Source organism: Lagenorhynchus albirostris, chromosome 2, assembly GCF_949774975.1.
Source record: "Lagenorhynchus albirostris chromosome 2, mLagAlb1.1, whole genome shotgun sequence".
Taxonomy (NCBI): domain Eukaryota; kingdom Metazoa; phylum Chordata; class Mammalia; order Artiodactyla; family Delphinidae; genus Lagenorhynchus; species Lagenorhynchus albirostris.
In genome coordinates this window covers 184,950,884-184,970,310 of record NC_083096.1, presented here as the reverse complement: position 1 = coordinate 184,970,310, position 19,427 = coordinate 184,950,884, and the positions used below count along the sequence as shown (strand labels likewise).

The 19,427-nt window shown below is 65.1% G+C and overlaps 1 protein-coding gene across 3 annotated transcripts; it reads right to left on the bottom strand.

Annotated features, from left to right (window-relative positions):
* Positions 1-1,550: 1,550 nt before the first annotated feature.
* On the bottom strand, positions 1,551-17,442 carry PANK4 (pantothenate kinase 4 (inactive)). 3 transcript variants are annotated; one of them, XM_060141661.1, is made up of 19 exons: positions 17,301-17,442; positions 13,629-13,711; positions 13,120-13,550; positions 12,498-12,681; positions 12,051-12,143; positions 11,528-11,681; positions 11,263-11,444; positions 10,538-10,619; positions 9,754-9,854; positions 7,266-7,421; positions 6,348-6,460; positions 5,980-6,067; positions 4,932-5,083; positions 4,064-4,119; positions 3,860-3,909; positions 3,379-3,483; positions 2,919-3,019; positions 2,763-2,831; positions 1,551-2,077 (listed from the first exon to the last, which is right to left on the bottom strand). In XM_060141661.1, the coding sequence occupies exons 1-19, from the start codon at positions 17,422-17,424 to the stop codon at positions 1,864-1,866; spliced, it is 2,538 nt and encodes an 845-aa protein (XP_059997644.1). In that variant the 5' UTR covers positions 17,425-17,442; the 3' UTR covers positions 1,551-1,863. The 3 variants fall into 3 exon arrangements, 2 of the variants coding, with proteins under 2 accessions (XP_059997644.1, XP_059997645.1); XM_060141662.1 differs by having other exon boundaries at positions 13,120-13,334; XR_009539122.1 differs by lacking the exons at positions 1,551-2,077; positions 2,763-2,831 and having other exon boundaries at positions 3,379-3,449.
* Between the last annotated feature and the right edge of the window lie 1,985 nt (positions 17,443-19,427).

Below are 19,427 nucleotides of genomic sequence, written 5' to 3'. Positions count from 1 at the left end.
CCCTTCCTGTCCCAGCTGAGAGGGACAGGGCATCGCAAGAGGGGTACCTGAGGGCAGGGCAGGTGCTCAGAGCCCTGGTGCCCTACTCACCGTGGGGCCACCGCAGGCTCCCCCCGCCTGTCCAGCGACCCTCAGGGGAGCGCCAGGGCCTGACAGGAGGGAGGCCCAGCGAGGCATCATGACACAGGCCGAGCTGGGCTCTGATTGGACCTCTGGAGTCCCCCTGGGTGTCTGGGCAGGGCACGCCCTGCACAGGGAGCCCCAGACCAGCTGGGATGATGCTGCTGCGACACCAGGGACAGGACAGAGGGTGGCCTGGGCAGAAGAGGGCGCAGGCCAGGCCTCACAGAGGCGACCACAGGAAGCTGAGCCGTGCGCAGGTGCAGGCTGGGGGGGTGGCGAGGGGCTGTGTTGGGGTCAAGGTGGGTGAGCCTTTGCGGAAAGGGGATCCATGGACCACCCACTGGACAGGCCTAGCCTGTGCCCTCTAGATGGCCGTGCCCCCGGCTCCCCCTAGCGGCTGCTCACAGGAAGGCCAGGGCCCTCTCCATCCAGGGTCCATCCATCCAGGAGTGGGGTGCAGCACATGGGTCACCCAGGGGGGCTGCTGTGGTGCAGGACAGGTCGAGCACCCCCTGAGGTTCAGTGCAGGTCCCAGACCGCTGAGCTCAGGCTCCCGGAAGGGGGTGCAGGGCCCCGGTTTCCCTGGCCCAGCAGGGCAAGTGCGAGGGGATCTTGGGCAAAGAGGGTGGGGCTCAGGTCCCTGCAGGGGCAGCCCCGACAGCCTTCCTCATCCCGCCCGTCCTCACGTTGCTGGGTGCTCCAGCAGTGAGGGACCTGGGTGCTGGGCAGTGGGGCTTCCTCAGTGCACAGGGCCCGGGGCCACGGCAGCAGGGCCCCCGCGCAGCTCTTCCTGAGACCAATGGCACGCACAGGCGGCCTCGCAGCTCCGTGGCCAGTTCTCCTGCCGCGATGTGGTGTCCGAGGCTCAGGTCTGCACCCCGAGGGACGGGTCCAGTGGGGGAGGAGCCCCTGCCATCTCACAGCACCTCCATCACCGGGCCCAGTGAACCCCCCACCCGCCTGCCGTCAGGCAGGGCTCTGGGCGTGGGCGCAAGGCCGTGGCGACAGAACCCACGTGGTCTGAGGGCTCCGAGCAGGAGGACTGGACCAGCCACCAAGTCCCTGGAAGTCCTCGAGGGCCCTCGAAGCCCGTGGCCTCCTCTCAGCAGCCTGTCTGTCCTTCCCGTGCGTAGCGGGGCCAGGCGGGGCAGGGGCGCGGGGGAGGCCTTCTCCAGATAGACACGCCGGGGAGCGATGCTGGAGGCCACGTGGCAGGGCAGCGGCCATGGCCACGGGCCAAGGTGGGCCTAAGAGTTCTAGAGATCACCTAGGGAGAGACCCCACTGCTGGGCTCCCTGGGGGAGGCGTGGGCAGGGCCCCCGGGGGGGCTGCCCACCCTCACACCGAACTGCCAAGGCAGAAACGCTCTGTTCTCACTCTGGAAGCTATTTGCCGTGCCCTGACCTCAGCGTCCTGTCAGAGGCGTATACGTATATATTTATATTTTTATATATATATATATATATATGTATATATGTATATATATATAAAAGATTATTTAACAGTTAAATATATTCCAATAAGAACGTCTCACGGGACAAAAGTCGTGTCTCCCCACCACGAACACGTCAGCACTGAAGAAACACCGAGCCCGAGGCCACGAGCGCTGAGCCCACACCTGTGTGCAGCCGGTCTCTCACAGAAGCACGATATAAATACTCTGATTTGAACGCGGGTCCCTGTTGCCGTCGAGATACGTTCCTGAGGCGACGGGCGGAGCAGCCCGGCGGTGGTGGCGCCTCACTCGGCCGGGACCTCGTACTTGAAGATGACGCTGAAGAGCCGGCCCCCCAGCCGCTCGGCCAGCCACGAGTTCTTGATGACGGCCAGCTTGAGGCTCTCGCAGCGCAGGGCTGCGTGGTAGTTGGTGTGGACGGCGCGGCCCATGCCCTCGATGACCACCAGGTCGGCGCCGCGCTCCCGCACCAGCACGGCCAGCCCCTTGTCCAGGCGGCTTCGGGGAGGAAGGGGGCAGTGAGGAGGGTGCAGGCGGGGGGCCTGGCACCCTGCACTGAGCTGCACCCGGGGCAGACGCCACACCCTGCCTCCAGCCAAGGGCGGCGACTGGCGGGAACGCCGGAGACCCCCGACCCTCGGCCCCCCCAACTACGTGGGCCTTGGGTCCAGCCTGATCCCCGGACAGCCAGCCCGGCAGCTGCCCTCCCGGGGCCCGGGGCCCAGGGTCTTGGGGACCCCTGGCAGCTGCGCTCCCGTTGCTACAAGGAAGCCAGTTCTGAAAACTGGGCCTTAACGATACTTTTGTATTTTGAACTTTAAAGAATCTGAGTCCTTTCTATAGCTTTTCATTGTCCCTCCTTGTTGGTTAATAGTGGACTTGGAAGAGGATTAAGTCAATACTGGAGAATCAGCACTGGAACAGACTGAGAGGCTAACAGTCCAGAGCCCAGATGTGCCCTCCTTTACACGGGCCGCTCCAGGTTCCAGAAGCCCCGGGGTGGAAAGCACTGTGGTGACGACCTGATTATCCAAGGACAGTTATCCAAGGTGGGGACACGCCGCCCTTGCTTCTCCCTCCCAGGGCCCCGAGGGAAGAGGCGCCTGGACCCTGCCCGGGCTGTGGCTGGCATAGCTGGCTTCCGCAGGGGCCCGGGGGCCCGGGGGCAGAGGGGCCACGTTACCTGAGGTCGAGACACGGGGAGCTGGAGCCAGTCTGCATGAGCAGCAGCCTCCCTTCTCCGAGCGCCGAGCTGTCGAGCACAGCACCCGTGAGGTCACCCGTGAGGCGGCGCCCCCGGAAGCTGCCCCGCCGCGCCCCAGCCCCCCGCCCAGCTTACCGGACGACGGGGTCCATGGCCGCGATGCGCTCAGCCACGATGAGGGACTCGCTGTAGGTCACGTCGTTCAAGGCGGGTCCCGAGTTGCACGCCAAGATGACCTGCGGCAGGATGCCCGGGCTCCTTAGGGACCTTGGCCACCGGCAGTACTGAGCCAGCCTGGGCTCGCCCGCCTGCCCGCCCGCCACCCACCCACCCACCTGGGGCTGCCAGCGGAGGAGCACGGCCTCTGGCGACCTCTCACGGCTGGGCCGGCTCTTGGGGCAGGATGGAGACGGCCCCAGGGCCCCGCGGTCAGGCTGACCTAAGCCCCAGGACGTGACCGGCCAGGTCTCCTCTGCTCCTGCCGTGCCACTGCCTACCCGGCACCTACCTGCACACGAAGGGGCCCAGGGCGATGCCAACCCCACCGAGCACAGGAGCTGGGCAAGGGACCCGCCATGCGGCCCTCCACACTCACCTCCGTCCCTCTAGAGAGAAGCTCCCTGACAAAGGGGAAGACTCCCAAAATGACGTCTACTCCACTGTTATCTGCGAAAATTAAGGCACATTTGTGAGGGGGCCCCTGTAAGACAAAACCAGGACGTTCAGTTGGGAACAGGCGCGTCCAAGCGTTCCAGACACCTCCACACTCCACTCCCCACGGCCGGGCGAGGGCTGCTGGGTCCTGCAGGCACTGGGGGCACAGGGGCAGCCCCGGCCTCTTCCAGAACTGCTAGCCCGAAGGACCTCTGACCTGAGGCCAGTGACCTCATCGCTGTCCCGCCGAAGTCAGGCTTGGAGCAGGGACGCCAGCTCATGCTTGTAGCTCGGGGCGGGGGGCTGAGGGGGACACTCCGGGGGGCCCTCGGTGCACCGCGCGGGCCCACGCCACCTCCCCACCCGTGAACCCTGCCCGGGCCCCTAGGGCACAGGACAGAGGCGGGGACAGCTCCATGTACCTTCAGTCTCTGAAGCCACTTGCTGTAGGAGTCCACGAGCCAGGGCCGCTCTGCGGGACACAGGGACGCGGTCACCCGCCCGCCGGCCTCTCCAGGGAGCCGGTCCTCGCCTCCCCCTGGCTCAGCGGGCACGCGCGGCCGCCTCGCTGCTTCCCCCCACCGGCCCGAGTCCTGGCACTGGAGGAGAGCCCTGGGCGCCCCTACCTTGCAGCTTTCTCTTTGCCTCCTCAAACCCAAACTGGGGGTCAGATTCAAGGACGCTGCACAGGGGAGGAGAAGACAAAGTCACCAAAGCCCCGGACCTTGGCCTCCGTCGCTCCCGTGGGCCACGAAGCCCCTCCCGAGCTGGACGAGCGTGCTGTCCCCCGTCACTGCTGCCGCGTCGGCTCGAGGACGGGGGAGGTGGCACGGGGAAGCCTCCGTGCTTGCAGCCACAGGCCAGGCCCCTGGGGAGCACCGGCCACCAGCCTCGCCCCAACGTGCCGCCCAAGGGGCAGCCAGTGCTGAGGGCAGGGAGGGGGCGATGGCTGTCCCGGGTGCCCGGGTCCGAAAGCGCACGTTGGGTGACCCAGCAAGTCCCCTGCACGGGAGCCCCGGGGAAGGCACCAGACAGCAGGCCCCGGGACAGGACCCTTGGGGGGACGGGGAGACGCGTGCCCACCGCTGAACTTCACGAGGCACCTATTCACTCCAAACACCCAACAGCGTCTAAGCCCACCCCACACGGTCACTGTGACGCGGAGTTTCACACTGACAACACCCACACCCGCAGCCCTCTACGCGCCTGCTCTTGTGTGCGGGCAGGGAGGCTGGGTCCCAGCACCTGTCCCATCCGTTCCCGAGGCCACACGTGCCCAGCAAGCCCCCAGCAGTACCCCATCCCCCGAGAACCCCCGGTGCCCCCTCTGCCACCTCCTCGAGGGCCAAGCTGGGCCGGCCGAGGCTGGGACTGCCGGAGCCACGTGTGGCCCAGGCGTCAGTTCGGGCCCAGGGGCTGTGGCTCTAAGGCCGAGCCGCAAGGAGGAGGGGAGGGGATGGGCCTGCAGGGGCTGTGAGGACAGCGGGCACCTACTCAGAGACGGCTTTCGCTCCCCAGTCGAAGACGTTGCCAGCCAGGAGCCCTTTCACCAGGGCCAGCTGCCTCTCCTCCCAGCCCAGGGCATCCAGAGAGTGGATCACTCTCTGGAAACACTTTAATGCCACGCCGTTGTCCTTCTGTTTCACCTGCGGGGAGATGCGAATGAAGACGTGGTCTGGCCTCCCCCAGGCCCCCGGCAGAGCAGGGAGAGGAGAGCACCGCCCCGGGAGAGCACCAACAGCGAGCCCGTTCTAGGGGACAGAAGACTCCCATGTGACGTCACTGCGGGAGGCTAGACAAACCCAGATTGCGTCAGATTAAAAGCAGCGCTGACTCGGAGCAGCGCGGGCTGAGGGCAAGCATGGGGGGCACGCTGGTATCGGTGCAGGTTTGAAGCGTGCACTGAGGACAGAGGCTCAGGTGTGACGGTGCCGTGGCCGAGCACGGAGGACCCACACCCCGTGGGTGCCCGCTGCCCTGACCGTGAGACCCTTGGCACCCTGACCCACTGTCCCCAGACACCCCGTGCGAGGGCAGGGAGGAGGCGGCAGGGAGCTGAGGTCGGTGGGCTCCGGACCCCGCCCGCGGCTCCAGGGCACGCGGCTTCCTGGTCAAAGAGCCCAGGGAGGCACCTCCAGGCCACCAGCCAGGCCCTGGAAGGCTCGTGGCCAGGACGGACATCCTCAGGCACCAACCCTTGAGTTTCCAGGCTGAGTTCAGGAGGCCAGGAAGAGGCGAGGGGGCCTCAGTGCCACATGCCCGCCACCCTCACCGGCTGCGGGTTAGAACCCCCAGGACACGCTGCTGACGAGGTCACAGTGGCGCCGGCATCGGTCCACAGCCGGTGCTGCCGACCGAGGGGCTGCGGCCCAGAGCTCCTGGGAGATGGACCCTCACCAGGGCGGCTCCAGGATGCAGCCTGTCGCCAGTGCAGGGGGTCAGGGCTGCCAGCACACCCGCTCGCTGGACAGGACGGGACTGACGCCCCGTTCCCCACGGCCCCCTGCAAGCATGTGCCCACCCACGAGAAGGGGGCGCTCACCTTGGAGTAGGGGTCCGGGAAGTTGAACTCGTTCAAACAGTGCTCCCTCGTGTCCAGGAGGCTGCGCACGGTCAGGGTCCCATAAGCGCTGAAGACAGAGCCGGGCGGAGGGCGGCTGAGGGGGCTGGACGGCCGACTGCACTGCCCATCGCACTCTCCCCACCCAGGGGCGTCCTCGTGGCGTCCAGGCGCCAAAAGGAGAAGCCCAGGAGGCCAGCGGGGTGCTAAGCGTCCCCGAGTGTGTGCCAGGGGAGGGGCACAGAGCTTCCTGGAGAACTTCGAGGGACTCGGCCCTCGGGTGCGAGCGCGCGTCCCTGTAGAGGCCGCCTCTCGGGGCCCTGGCCAGGGCGAGCAGGTGGGCCACTCACAAGGGCTGCTGCCTCAGCGTCTGCAGCTTGTTCCAGTACTTCTGGCGGAACTTCTCGGCCCTCTCGGCTGCATCCACGGAGCCTGGCTGGCTCGCCACGGCGCGCTTCACGACCTACCAAGGACAGGGCGGCCAGCAGTGCTCAGGGCAGCCCCCAGCCCGTGGACGGCAGGCGTTGGTGGCAGCCACTGGGGGCTTCCCTTGCCAGGTGGGAACGGGGTTGCCGCCAGCCCTGACCCAAAGCTCATGTCCGTGTCCTCTGATACCAGCCCCAGGGCCCACTGGACACCAGCTCCTGCTCTGCTGGGGGAACTGGTGGTTCTGGAGCATCTCCAAGTCTGTGGGACCCCTCGCTCTGAAGACAGACCCCACGGGCCTCTCTGAGGGGCGTTGTGGAGGAATGGGTGTTCCCAGGAGGCTCCCATGGCCTTGACCCCCGAGCCTGGAGCCGGAGGCCAGCCACCGCTGCCCCGAGCCTGGAGCCGGAGGCCAGCCACCGCTGCCCCGAGCCTGGAGCCGGAGGCCAGCCACTGCTGCCCCCAAGCCTGGAGCCGGAGGCCAGCCGCCGCTGCCCCTGAGCCCTGGGCAAACTGCTTGCTTTTTAAAGAGACACGGCAGCCGGGAAAGCCACTTGCGAGCTGATGAGGACGCACCTCACTGACACCACGTCCCAAAAAACTACTCAGTCAGGCTCCCACCTGGGAACTATGAATTACACCTCAAATAAAAGGCTCCTGGAAACCCCTGTTCTCCCCCATCCCGCCTCTCACTGCCCCTTGGGAACCTGAAACAGTCAGAGGTAGCCAGGACCTCAAAGGCCCACAGCCCAATTCCTGGACGGACGGGTGTCTTCTTCCTGGGGGTGTCCAGCCCCGCCCCCAGCCCTCATCCCAACCTCACCCCCGCCCCAGGCCCTCACCCCGTCCAGGGCCTCCTCAAAGCAGGTGAGCCAGTACTTTCGGGCCAGCGCGTCGTCCGTGAGGTCGACCGTGTCAGGCACGTAGGAGGACGGGTCCAGAAGGAGAGGCAGGTTGACGAGCGGCCTCTCCAGACGGTCCATTTCCAGCAAGTCGAACTGGGAGGACGAGAAGCAGGCGGGCACGTCAGCCGTGTCCTTTCTGAAAGACCAAAAGCCCCTTCTACAGGTCTTGGAACCGGCTTCCCCGCACGAAGGGAGGCTGCCGTGCGCGGCTAATGGAGAGCCCGGCTCCTCCCCGGCCCTGGGCCCTGCCTGCCTCTCACGGCCTCTCTCAGCCCGGGCGAGCCCTCCACTTGTCCGGGGCCCTGAGCCCGACGCCCCGACCCTGGGTCTGCTCACGCACCCGTCTTCCTGCCGCGCCCCGTGCTCTCTGCTCCGCGCTCTGAAGCACGCACACCGACCGCCCTTCTGGTCCAACCGCCCTGCCCACCGGGCTCTGTCCTGCGGCTCCTGCCCGGGGTCAGTTCCCAGGGGGGGACACACCGCCCCGTCCCCCCACGCCCCGCATCCAGACCCACTGCCCCTGCCACGCTCAGCAAGGCCGGGACGCTCGATGCCCACGCCAGGGTCTTTCAAACGAAGGGTCCTGTGCGCCCGGCCCCGTTCTCGGATGAGAACTGCGTCAGGCAGCTGCTCCAGGGACGTGACAAGCGAGTGAGCTCAGGGCTCGTCCTCCAGGCACCGCTCCTGCCCCCCACCCTCCAGGGGGCTGCCCACCTGGGACTTGGCCCTGTGTTGCTGACTGGCCCACTAGCAGGGTGAGGCGGCAGGTGTGCTCGGACCAGGGATGGTCTGGATGAGAAGATCCACCCCACGAGGGAGAGATGGGCTTTGGGGACGCGCCACGTGAGCGCACGTTTAGCAGGGAAGAAGCCGGTGTGTCTCCACGGGGGTCAAAGGCGGCAATGGCTGCCTGCTGCCCGGCTGGCCGGCAGGGGCCGCCCTGTCCTCCGATGAGTGGGAGCTCACATCTGAGCTCGGCCTGGCCCCCTGCCCCTGGGGATCCCCACGCCCACTCGCAGGGACACCCCAGCACGACAGGCGCGTGGGGTGCCCAAGCTGTCACGGAGAGGGGCCGCGTTGCACATCAGCGTTGGCTGAAAGGTTTCTGGCCCGCCCACCCATTTCATTTTGCCGTCCGTGTGGCCGGCATCCACGTCGTCCTTTGACAAGTCAGAGACGTTAACGCCTTTCTCTGTACACCCGTCACGGCGGGCCTGGGCCTTGCCAACCCTGCCCCTGGTGCCTGCTTTTGGGAAGGGCCCAGCTACCCCCGCACAGCCGGCTGCAAAGGATGCGGTGTGGACCTGTGGGAACTGGGGGTGCCACACGTGGGGGGGACTCTCCCCAGAAAGTGAGAGGCGGATGAGGCACATTCTTGCCATGTTTACACTGATTTACAAGAGAATCTGCATCTACAACTGAAAACCAACTTTCCCTCCAAACTGGCTAGCAACCTGTCCTGAAGGTAGCATCCCGACCTGTGTGCCCAGGCCAGGCCAGGCCAGGCCAGGCAGCTGCAGGCCTCGGCCTGTCCTCCAGCCCCACGTGCGATTCTGATAAACCACTTCCTGGGTTATCAGGGACGTGATGTCAATAAGACGGTAACGGGCTTCCCTGGTGGCGCAGTGGTTAAGAGTCCGCCTGCCGATGCAGGGGACACGGGTTTGTGTCCTGGTCCGGGAAGATCCCACATGCCGTGGAGCGGCTGGGCCTGTGAGCCATGGCCGCTGGGCCTGCACGTCCGGAGCCTGTGCTCCGCCACGGGAGAGGCCACAACAGTGAGAGGCCCGCGTACCGCAAAAAAAAAAAAAAAGATGGCAACAGCTCATCCAACGATGATCTGGGCCAGGACGGGGCCACGGCAGTACCATCCCGTCCCAGCTGGGAGACCCTCTCCACACCGGCTCGGCTGGCGGGGGGAGCTCCCATCCAGACATGGTGGGCCTCACCCCAAGGGGCGACTGAGGAAAAGGTGGAATCGCCTGAGGAAATTCGCAGACTCTGCAGGCTCGGTACCGCCTTGAAACCATCACGCAGAGAACGTGTTCTAAGAGAAGAGGCCCAGGCTGGTGCCCGCGACCCACAGTTTTACCCCGATTCTGCTGTGAACGGTCCCAGAGCCCTAGGAAAGACCCCCTGTGGTCCCGAAACTTTATATTCTCCCTGCAAGCCCGGCAGGGACCGCGTGGCCCTGAGGGCTCCGGCTGAACACCCGAAGAATGTGAGACACTACGGGAGGAATGAGAACAGCCAGCTGCAGGCCGCAAACGTCTCTCTTCGGCCCCAGAGTCTGTGGTTCACGACCGGCCTGCACCAGGAGGAGGCGCCTTCGAGCCCGGCCACGGCGGCTCTCCTCGGGGACCACCAGGAGGCCACAGAGGAGGCGGCGCACGTGGGACCCAGGGCCACCCACGCCCGTACTCACGGTGCCGCTCCTCGGCCGCTGTGTTGGGCAGAGCTCGGGCGAGGAGCTCATGAGCCCGGAGCTGCCGGCGTAGTTCTCTTCCCAGCTGTACTGGTTTGGGTCTGTGGGACAAGAGACCCGGCGTCAACCGAGGGGCGAGGGGCTCGGCAAACCCTGGGCGGCTGGACTGCCTCTGGGAGGACCGGCTGCCGAAGGCCTCCCTGGCGCCGGGCGGGCCGGGGGCGTTGTTCTGTTGTGTTACTTCTTACTGGCACAGAAACCTCTCAAGCTGAGCGGCAGCTTCCGAAAGGTACCCGTGGTTTATCTCAAGTGAGAAGCTGGACTTAGGGACGCAGTGAAGGTCTGCCTGGGCTGCTCTGACTGGCGCTGACCCCCACGCAGTCTGCCCTGTGCTTCCTCGCGCAGAATCACGCCTGCGATTCCTTCACGTGTCCTTCAAAGAGGACAGACCGGATGCGCATCTGAAGCGACAGCTGGGCAGACGGCCGGGAGGAGCCAGCGGGCCGAGGCCTTCGGAGGCGAGGCCGTGCGCGCAGCCCCTGCACGGAGCCCCGTCACTTAAGGACCCATGGGTTGATTACGTGGACCCACGCGAGTCGGTTTCCACCGGCCCCTCAGAAGAATCACAGCAAAGGCTCCTGCCACTGCTGGGGAGAGCCCACGAAGACACCATGTCCACCCACAGCCCTTGGTCATCGCTTAACACGAGCAGCCATTCCAGTCACTCCCCAAGGCCTCCCCGCCTCCCGATGCCGCTGCCCAACATAGGCCGCGCTGTACTCACTGTCCTGCTCGGCTCCTTTAAGAAACGCTCCTATGGCGCCCAGGTAGCCTTCGTGCCTCAAGAACAGCGCCTGGACCTCCCCCTGCCACGGAGACGCCCCTGAAGCGCCACTCAGCCCAAGGCTGCAAGCCCACCCGACACAGGTGGCCTCCCTCCCGACTCGGCGCTTGTCCGCGGGGCTGCACGCACACGCGGAATTCAAGGGCCCACCGTTTAGAGCAGCGGTCCCCGGCCTTTTTGGCACCAGAGACCGGTTTCATGGAAGACCACTTCTCCATGGACGGGGATGGCGTCGGGGGAGGGCGGGGGGCATGATGGTTCGGGTGGTAACGCGCGCGATGGGGAGCAGCCTGGGGCGTGGGGAGCCCCGGTTCAGAGGGTAACTTCTTCCACAAAACGGATACCCACCCAGTTCCCCATGCTTGCTGGGGGCCACACACTCCCACGCCGTGACCGACACCTAGAAGCTCACCTGGAGCTCGCGGACAGTGGGAAGCGGTCTCTAGACCCCACCCCCGGCAACGCGCCAAACTCAGGGATGGCCACGGCGCCCCAAGCGCAGGATGCCCGGAGCTAGTGGGTGGGAAGGGGCTGCGGGCAGGGGCTTGGGGGTGCTCAGCTGGGTCCCGCCTTGCTCCCGTCCCCTCTCAGGCCTGCGAGTTTGGAGACACGGGGGCCCGGGCCTGGGGCGGGCAGAGCAGAGGAAGGACGCGGCAGCCCGTTACCTTGGAGAAGAAGTTGATGCTGTAGGTGATGGTGCGCATGGTGACAGGGTGGCCGCGGATGAAGAAGCCCCCGAAGTACACCCGGTCCAAGCAGTGGAGCCTGGCGTACAGGCAGGCGAGCTGCCCGATGTCGTTGCTGATCATGTGCAGCAGGCTCTTGGCCATGTCCTCCTTGGAGAACTCTGGGGGCGGAAGCGGCACGCTGGGCAAGCGGCCAGGCGGGCGCCACGCGCCTCCGACAGCCAGAGCGGGCGAGAGGCCGTACCTGTGTCTGCGGTGGCCGACTTCCCGAAGCTGCTCGCGATGAGGTTGCCGCTCAGCCCCAGGGTCTGGTGGGCCCCTCCGTAGATGTCCTGCACCAGCATGTCCACGTTCGTGTGCTGGCCTCTGGAAGCCAGATGCAGCAGCTCGTCAAACTTCTGTGGGGACAGAGCAGACGGGAGCACCTGAGGAGCCGCAAGCTGGGAGAACCCCACGGCCCTGGACGAGCCCACAGAAGGAGGCCAGCCGCCGTGCTGGGTAGGGAAGGCCCTCTCCTGTTATGGCCCAGAGGTGGGGGGAGACGGGCAGCCTCTGTGCACCACCCAGCTGGGCAACACTCTGGCCACCTGGACGCCCATCCTTCAGAGACTCGGGACGCAGGACGAGGTACAGGGAAGAGCCACTTTCACAACAACCCCAGCCAAGCACAAGCCTCCGACCCCACAGCCGCCAACCCTCTCCTGAGGGGACCAGGAAACAGGCTGCTCCGTGGAGCCAGGAGCATCCTCCCAGAGCTGCCCAAATACCTTCGTTTTGGTGAGCAGAGCCCCAAGCCCCCAGAAGGTGCCACCCCCGATGGAGCTGCCGCCGATCCACTCGAACCTGTCCTCTGTCTCCACCTGGAGCGAAACGAGGGCAGGTGCGTTAGCAAGGGGGCCCCCAGCCACTGCCCAGCAAGTCCCGGGGACGCGGCGGCTCAGGGGTATCCCCCGCCCTGCGTGGCGGCGCCCTTGAAGGCCGAGTCCAGGTGGGCTCGGCAGGTGCTCGTGCTGGAAGTAGGGGGCCCACCTCCCCGCAGACCGCCCGGGCCAGGCACTCCGCGTGCGGCCTCGCGCCGTGAGCGCCAGAGGCAGGCCTGGGTCTGTGTCCGCCTCCCTGTGCCCGCGTGCCTGTGCCCGGCATGGCTCCGACATGCAGCCAGTGCTCAACAAAGCGCTGCAGAGGCCCGTCCTCTCCCACGAGCCAAGCCCCACCTTCACGATGGAGACCCCAGAGCCGATGCTGACTAGGAGGTACGGGAAAACGCTGGGGTGGTTGGTCTGAAACCGGAACTCGGGGTTGGAGCCCTTCTGGTACACGAAGGCCTCGTGCGGGATGTTCTTCAGCACGAAGTTGCAGCCCTTGATCAGGCAGGTCATCACGTCCTCCTTGTCAACCCTGCCAGGGAGCAGCCCAGCCACTGGCACCGGCACGGGCCACGGCACGAACGGCCCCTGCCTCCCCGCCCCCCTGGCAGGGCCGTGGCCCCGGGACCCTCCGTCCAGCGGGAGCGGGCCCGACTCGGTCTCGGGGCTCCGTTCCTTTCCTTTCAGCCCTCACCTCTCCCCACCCACCATCTTCAGTCCCCCGAGCCTTCCTGAGTTTTGGCCACCTGAATCCCACTGCAGCCGGCCCAGAGCTTGGCCTCAGGCCCGCGGCCACCTACCAGCCACCCAGAGCCTCACTGGGTCCTGAGGTCTTAGGAACCCCCAGAGCCGGGCGAACGGGCTGGTGCAGGAGAGGGGCCACTGCGGCCGCCACGTCAGGGGCCCGACCCCGTGAGCGGAGGCCAACCGGCCCCCACGCTCCCCTCCCCGCCCCGAGGTCCCCACTCACTTCAGCTGCAGCTTCTCTTCGATGAGGTCTTTGAACTTGTACGCCCCGCCCCCGGTCGCCTGGATGACCTTGGTCTCGGTGTTGACCAGGTGGTCTTTGATGAAGTCCAGGCAGGCCTCTATGTAGGTGTTCTCGAACTTGACGAAGTGCAGCCTGGCGGTAACCTCCTCCTGGACGGAGATCTCATAGGGCGGCTCGTGGTCCTGCTCTGTGTCCTGGGGGTGAGGGTGGGGAACCCGCGTGTGTGCACTGCCTCGGGGAGGGGACGACGCTGACACACAGCCCCTGGGCACCCTCAGCAGCGGCGACGATTTCTGCCTACCCTGAAGTCCGTGGGAGTCCTGATGGTGACGCAGGTGGGAGATTCGGGGGGGAGGCACGAGCAGGCGGGAGGCGGGGGTGCTCTTGCCAGGGCTGGGATGGAAGGGGAACTAAGCTGGGAGCGTGAGGGAGGGGCATTGGCACTAGAAGCTTCCAGGGCCTGCCCGGGGTCCTCCCAGGAGGCTCACCTTGTCTGAGTGGTCAAAGGACCGCACTCTGGCAACTTTGTGCTGCACGGTGGAGTAGTAGGCCAGCTTGGTCAGCGAGCCGCCTACAGGGGAGACAGATGCCGCGGATTCAGAAGTGGCTGGAAGGGACCCGAGGCTGCCCTTCCACAGGCCTCCTCTGCCAGCCCTGGGTCCTGCCCACAAGGAGTCTGGTGCTACCTGAACGTGAAAACCCTGCAGGGCACCAAACAGAGGAAGGGAATGAACCGTGAGACCTAAACACACTCTGCCTTCCTTGAAAACCTCTGTTCCTCCTCAGGGCCCAGACTGAAACGGAGACTGTCCGTTTCTCCACCAGCACTGAGTCCTTGACGAGCAAGGGACCCGCTGTTTCTGGGTGACTCGGCGACCCTCAGTGGTTTAGGAAAATTCTGTTTCAGACTCTGATCTTGAGGATGAACCAAAGGAAAACGCTGACAAATGCACTGTTTTCATTGAAAAGCATACAACTGACGGTCCGCGGAAGGAGGTGGAGAAGGCAATGCAGGCGGGGGAGGGGCTGTTTTCACCAGGAATGTGCAAGGAAGGGGCCGGAGAGCAGCAGCGGAGGCCCGGACTCACCAAGGAGGCCCTGCAGAGGGCGGCGGGGACTTGTTAATGCCCCTGGGAAGCCTGGATGCCCCTGGCCTGTGACCAGGGGCAGAATATCAGGAAGCAGATAAGGCCTTTGGGCAAGTTAAAAAGATCCCCAGAGCAGTCCTCCTGGAGGAGGAGTTCTGGCGAGCCCCACTCCTGAGTCAGAGAGGAGGCGTCGGAGGCTATAGGTGATTCACGGCTGTGAAGCCACGAACGGCGGAGCAGAGAGAGGCAGAAGGCTCAGCTCTGCAAAGTGACCTTGGAACCAACTGTGCTTCCTAGGAGGCCCGACAAAAATAAGGGGGAAACCCCTTGTCTGGAGAAGGCAGCTAAAACTATTAACAACTGTTGTTTTGTGACAAAACACTAAGGGAATATTCCACAAACACTCAAGTCAGAAACACAGATTTGGAAACACAGTATCCGAAGGCCAAAGCTCTTCCAGGTAATAAAAATCAAAGCCCAGCTTCCGAGACCAGTCACACCTGTCCCATCGGAGCCACCTGTCTGGCAGTGTGGACAGGGCCTCCCGGGACGTCCTGCGACCTGGCCTCGTTGGGCCACGTTTGGTCACTGAACCCCGTCGTCCTGGGCTTGCTCTCATCCCCAGACCGTCAGCTTACGACACAGAACCTGGCCTTAAGCCTCCTTATCCCTCCTCCCTGCCCCCAATCCCGGCCTGGCACGGAGCATCTTCCACTGAAATGCTTGTTGCCCGATTCACCTCTGTGAATAAATCGTTTCCTAAAAAGACAGGCAACGCAAAGGGATGAAGACATCTTTTGAGAAGCTCATCGTAAGTTACCCAGGTCACAGAAATCCAATTCCAGACAGTGTGCTCTTCAAGTCAGCTATAAATCACAACCAAAACACACAGTGTTGGGGTTTGTGGGGGGCCGTGGGGAGTGAGCTGGGTTCTGTGCACCGCACACCATGTACCCCGAGTGGGGCGAAGCCCGGCACTGCCCAGACTTGTCTCCCACCCGAGCCAGGAGACAGCGGATGGGGCACGGGGCTGCGAGCAGAGCAGTGCAGTCAGTCTGAGCCAGGGTGAGTTCACAGAGCAGCACAGGGGGCGCCTGTGGGAGCCCACCTGCTCTCAGGGTCCCTTGCGATTAGAGTGAATGCCAACTCGGGCCGGGGCCGCACACGTCACACCTGACGAGGGCAGTGACCAGGCGGCCAGCACGGTCCTGCGCTCTCTGGTGGACGCCATGGGCTCTCCGGGCCACCCCACCCCATGCTCCACCCTGGGGCCCACAGCACCCCCGACTGATGGGAGGGACCTGAGCCAAGACCCGCCAGTTCATCCAGAACCCCGGGGCATGGTGCGGGCTGTCCTTCCACTCCAGGCACCTCCGTGCACATCCCTGCCCTGTGGCCCCTTCTGCTTCACCCAAGGGACCCTCCCTCTGCCCAGCAGAAACCTGGAGTCAAGTCAGCTTCAAGTATGTGTTGACCCAAAGCATCCCTGAGGCTTCTGAAGCAGGGACTCCACCCGCGGAGAGGGGCGCCCCGTCAGAGCTGGACTGAGAGGCTTGGGGACGGGAGAGGAAACCGGAAACCTGCTTGTGAACCACTGACCGCACTCTGGCTTTGTGGATTCCTGGGTGGAGAACCCCTGCCCTGAGCCCCGTGACCTCCCATCAGCTACACTAACGAAGTCTGTCCTTGTGAATTCCCTGGCGGTCCAGTGGTTAGGACTCTGCGCTCTCACTGCTGAGGGCCCAGGTTCAATCCCTGGTCGGAGAACGAAGACCCCACAAACCTCGCAGGGTGGCCAAACCCCGCCTCCCCCCCAAAATAAACGCACAAATGTTTGTCCTTAGTAGCAATGAACGTGTCTTTTAAAGAACCAGACAGAGGACCCAGAGCCGGGGGGAAATTTCAGAGAGGAAATAAACATGGACGCTGAAAATATGCCTTTGAGTGTTCTTCTGCTAAGGAACCCTGACCGGGCTCGGCCCTGGAGGACAGGCAGGAACTCCCCCTTCCGCGCCACAAGGTAGGGCCACGCAGAACGACCCAGGTAAGCCCTGTGGCCAGCCAATTTTCGGGGGCGCTTCAGCAACGTTAGGGGCCGACCCGTTGGAGCAGAGCCCCCAGGGTCAGGGCAGCAGCATCAAGTGCGGAAGCTCCGAGCACACGGCCACTGGACTGCCATCACATCCGGAGTGCACAGGGCTCCGAGGACAGCGGCAGGGCCCCGAGGGGCTGACTTGAGCCCCCAGGCGGTTCCTCGCGCTCACCGTCTCTGGCCCAACGTCCAGCCGGGCACCGTTCTGGCGGGTCCCCTTCGGGGGGCCGACCTCAGGCTCACAACTGCCCTCGCCCGCCCTCTGCCTGGCTCCGCCCGGCCTCTGGCTTTGCAGGTGGGGGCTCAGGACGCTCCCCACTTCCCTGGACACCGCCCCCCCCAAGGACAGGGGAGCGGGGCGGCCCAACCCCTCCGGGGAGAAGCGCACGGTCTGTCCCTGCATTCACGGAGCGGCCACGGCGGGCCAGGCGCACGGGGGTCCCGGGCCGGAGGTCATGGACCGGCCCCGAACCGCCCGGGTATCCGCGCCTCAGCGTCCACATCTGAGAAAGCGGTCGGCGGGAGGCGTCAACGCGTCGGAGAGAGAAGGAGGGCCCTGCGGGGGGCGGGGCTCGGGGGTGCTTCCGACCTGAGGTCTGCGCCCAGGTCCTCCAAAGCCCTGGCCCCAGACACCCGGCCCCCGATCTCCAGCAGGCGGGGAGCTGCGCCGCCCGGCGGCCGACCCCCACCCCCGCTCCCGAGGCGGGATGCCAGAGGGGCAGCCAGGCCGCCTCTCCCGCGGGACTACGAGCCCCTGCATGCCCCGCTCCGGCCGCGCGGCGCCTGCCGGGAGCTGTAGTCCGGCTGCCGCAGCGAGCGGGCGCCGCCGGCTGCCCGCGGACTACAAGGCCCGACAGGCCGTGCGCGCCGACGGCCCGCGCCCCGCCCTTCGTCCTTGCCACCGCCCCGGCCCGCCGGCCTCGCTGCCCGCGCCCGCGCCCGCCCCCGCCGCCCCGCTCCCCGCGCCCGCCCGCGGCGACCTATGTCTATGGCGAAGCGCTTGGCGTTCTCCAGGTTGCGGAAGATCTCGTCGGGGGGCAGTGTGATGCTCTTGTCCAGGCTGTCCCCGCTGCTCCCGCTGCCGCTCGCTCCACACTCCGCCATTTTGAATGTGCTCGGCCAGCCTCATCAGCCATGGAGATATATGCGCATATATTTGACTGCTAAACGCCTCCCGCGCATAGATTATGCTAATGAGCGTTCGGGCCGGCCCTCGCCCCTCCCGCCGCCGCGGCGGTGGCGGCTGGAGGGCCGACTCAGGCAGGCGGGCGCGGATCTCCCAGACAGGACCGCGAGGCAGCTCAACACAAAACCTCTGGGCTGTCGTCGTCTTTGTTGTTCCTTCACTGAGTTGGCCGGATGCTGACCTCCAATGATATGAGCTAGTGCAGAGGGGGCACCTGGGGTTTGGAGACCATCAGGGTAATCGGTTTCTTTAGTGACTGCTGTTGTGAGCCTGGCACCTGCACGTGAAGACGCTTGGGACCCACCAGCTTGGTTCCCTAGGAGTGCAGGACCGTGGGTGTTAAAAACCCTATGCAAACAGGGGGAGTTCTAGAGGGACCCCGCCCTCTAGAAGCCTTTCTCACCCCGCCCGGAGTAGGAGCTACCCTTGCAGCTGGGCGAGATGTGTGAATGATGGTGAGATCCTCAGAAATTGCAGGGGAAAGCCGAGCAGCCTTCCTGGAGGAGGCCGTTTTCTGGCAAAAGAGGGAGTCTGTGGGAGTTTGCAGGGAACAAGCTGAGAAAGCTTCCATGTGGTGTTGGGGACAGACTTCCAGGGCTAGTCTCTGGGAAGGCGTGGGGGCTTTTCTTAAGGGGTGTGTACCCCTCAAAGGCAGTGGGCACTTTGCAAAAGAGCCCAGTGTTGGAAGCATGCCGAGGGCCCGCGGTGGCTTTGGCACCTGCCTCCTAGGGGACCCTGGGCCAGTTACTTGGAGTCTCTGGACCTCAGCCTCGGTCTGAGCATGCCACCAGCTGCCTGACCAGGTCAGCCTGACCAGGAGGTACACCCACGAGAACAGCGATTGCCCCCGCTCAGTTCAGTGGTGTGCCTGTGCACGAGCAATAAACGTGAGGGGTGTGAGGGGCTTCCCATCCCTTGCTCACCACTCCCAGGGCTCAGCAGGTACCCCAGAGGCCACTAGCAGTGCTGGCCTGGAAGGGGTGCTACGGACCTCCGCTGCCTAGTGGACAGAAAAGGATGGAAGGCAGAGCAAAGAGAGGTGCCAAGCAGAAATGAGGGAGGGCAAGTCTGGGTACCTCTGGGTCCCTGCAGACTCAACCAGCACCCCGGGCCTGCCTAAAAATAGGTGCCCTTTCTGAGACCAGGGCCTGCCCTGGCAGGCTCATTGCCAGCACTGCCTGTTCCAGCCTTGGTGAGCGGTCCACCTGCAGGAAGGCAGGGCAGCTGGCCATCTGTGGGCCAGCCGAGAAAGTTACCCCAGGAGCTTGTCCCAGGACAGGGCCGCCGGGAGGGAGGACCGTGGCGGGGCAAACACCTTCTGTGTGTTTGGCCCAGCTACACCCTTTTTGCTGCAGCAAGAGGTCTGCTGCAGGCTGTGGCTTTTGGGTTGCTCTCAGCTGGACGGAGCTGGACATTCCTGTCACTTTGCCACCACCCCCACCTGCAGGAAGCTATAGTGAGAGGTCTAGGGCGGGAACCCAGGTTCCCCGCCATGTCCCCTCCTACTGCACACGGGGGACCTGATGTGTTCCGTGAGGCCCTCTCCCTTCCGGCCTGCCTCTCCCCTGCTTCCCTGCCTCTCACTCACTTTCTCCCCAAAGCCCGTTTCTCCCCGGCCTCCTGACCTGACCCCTCACCCCTCATTTCCACCTTCTGCTCCGCCCCCTCCCTCCCTCCCTGCCTGTCACCTCTGCTTCCTCCCTCCGGGCTTCTCCTCTGCCTGCCCTCCTCCCTCCCCCCTCCCTTCAGCAGGAGCCCAGCCCTTCTTCTTGTGTCCAGGGGGTCGCTGGCAAGGACACTGCCCAGCCGTGGCTGCAGACCATGATAGTCCCCACTCCCCGTCATCCCTGCAGACCCGCCTGCCCGGTGGCCACCGAGGACACGTGTGAGGCACAAGAGACAGACAGTGGAGGGGGCTGAA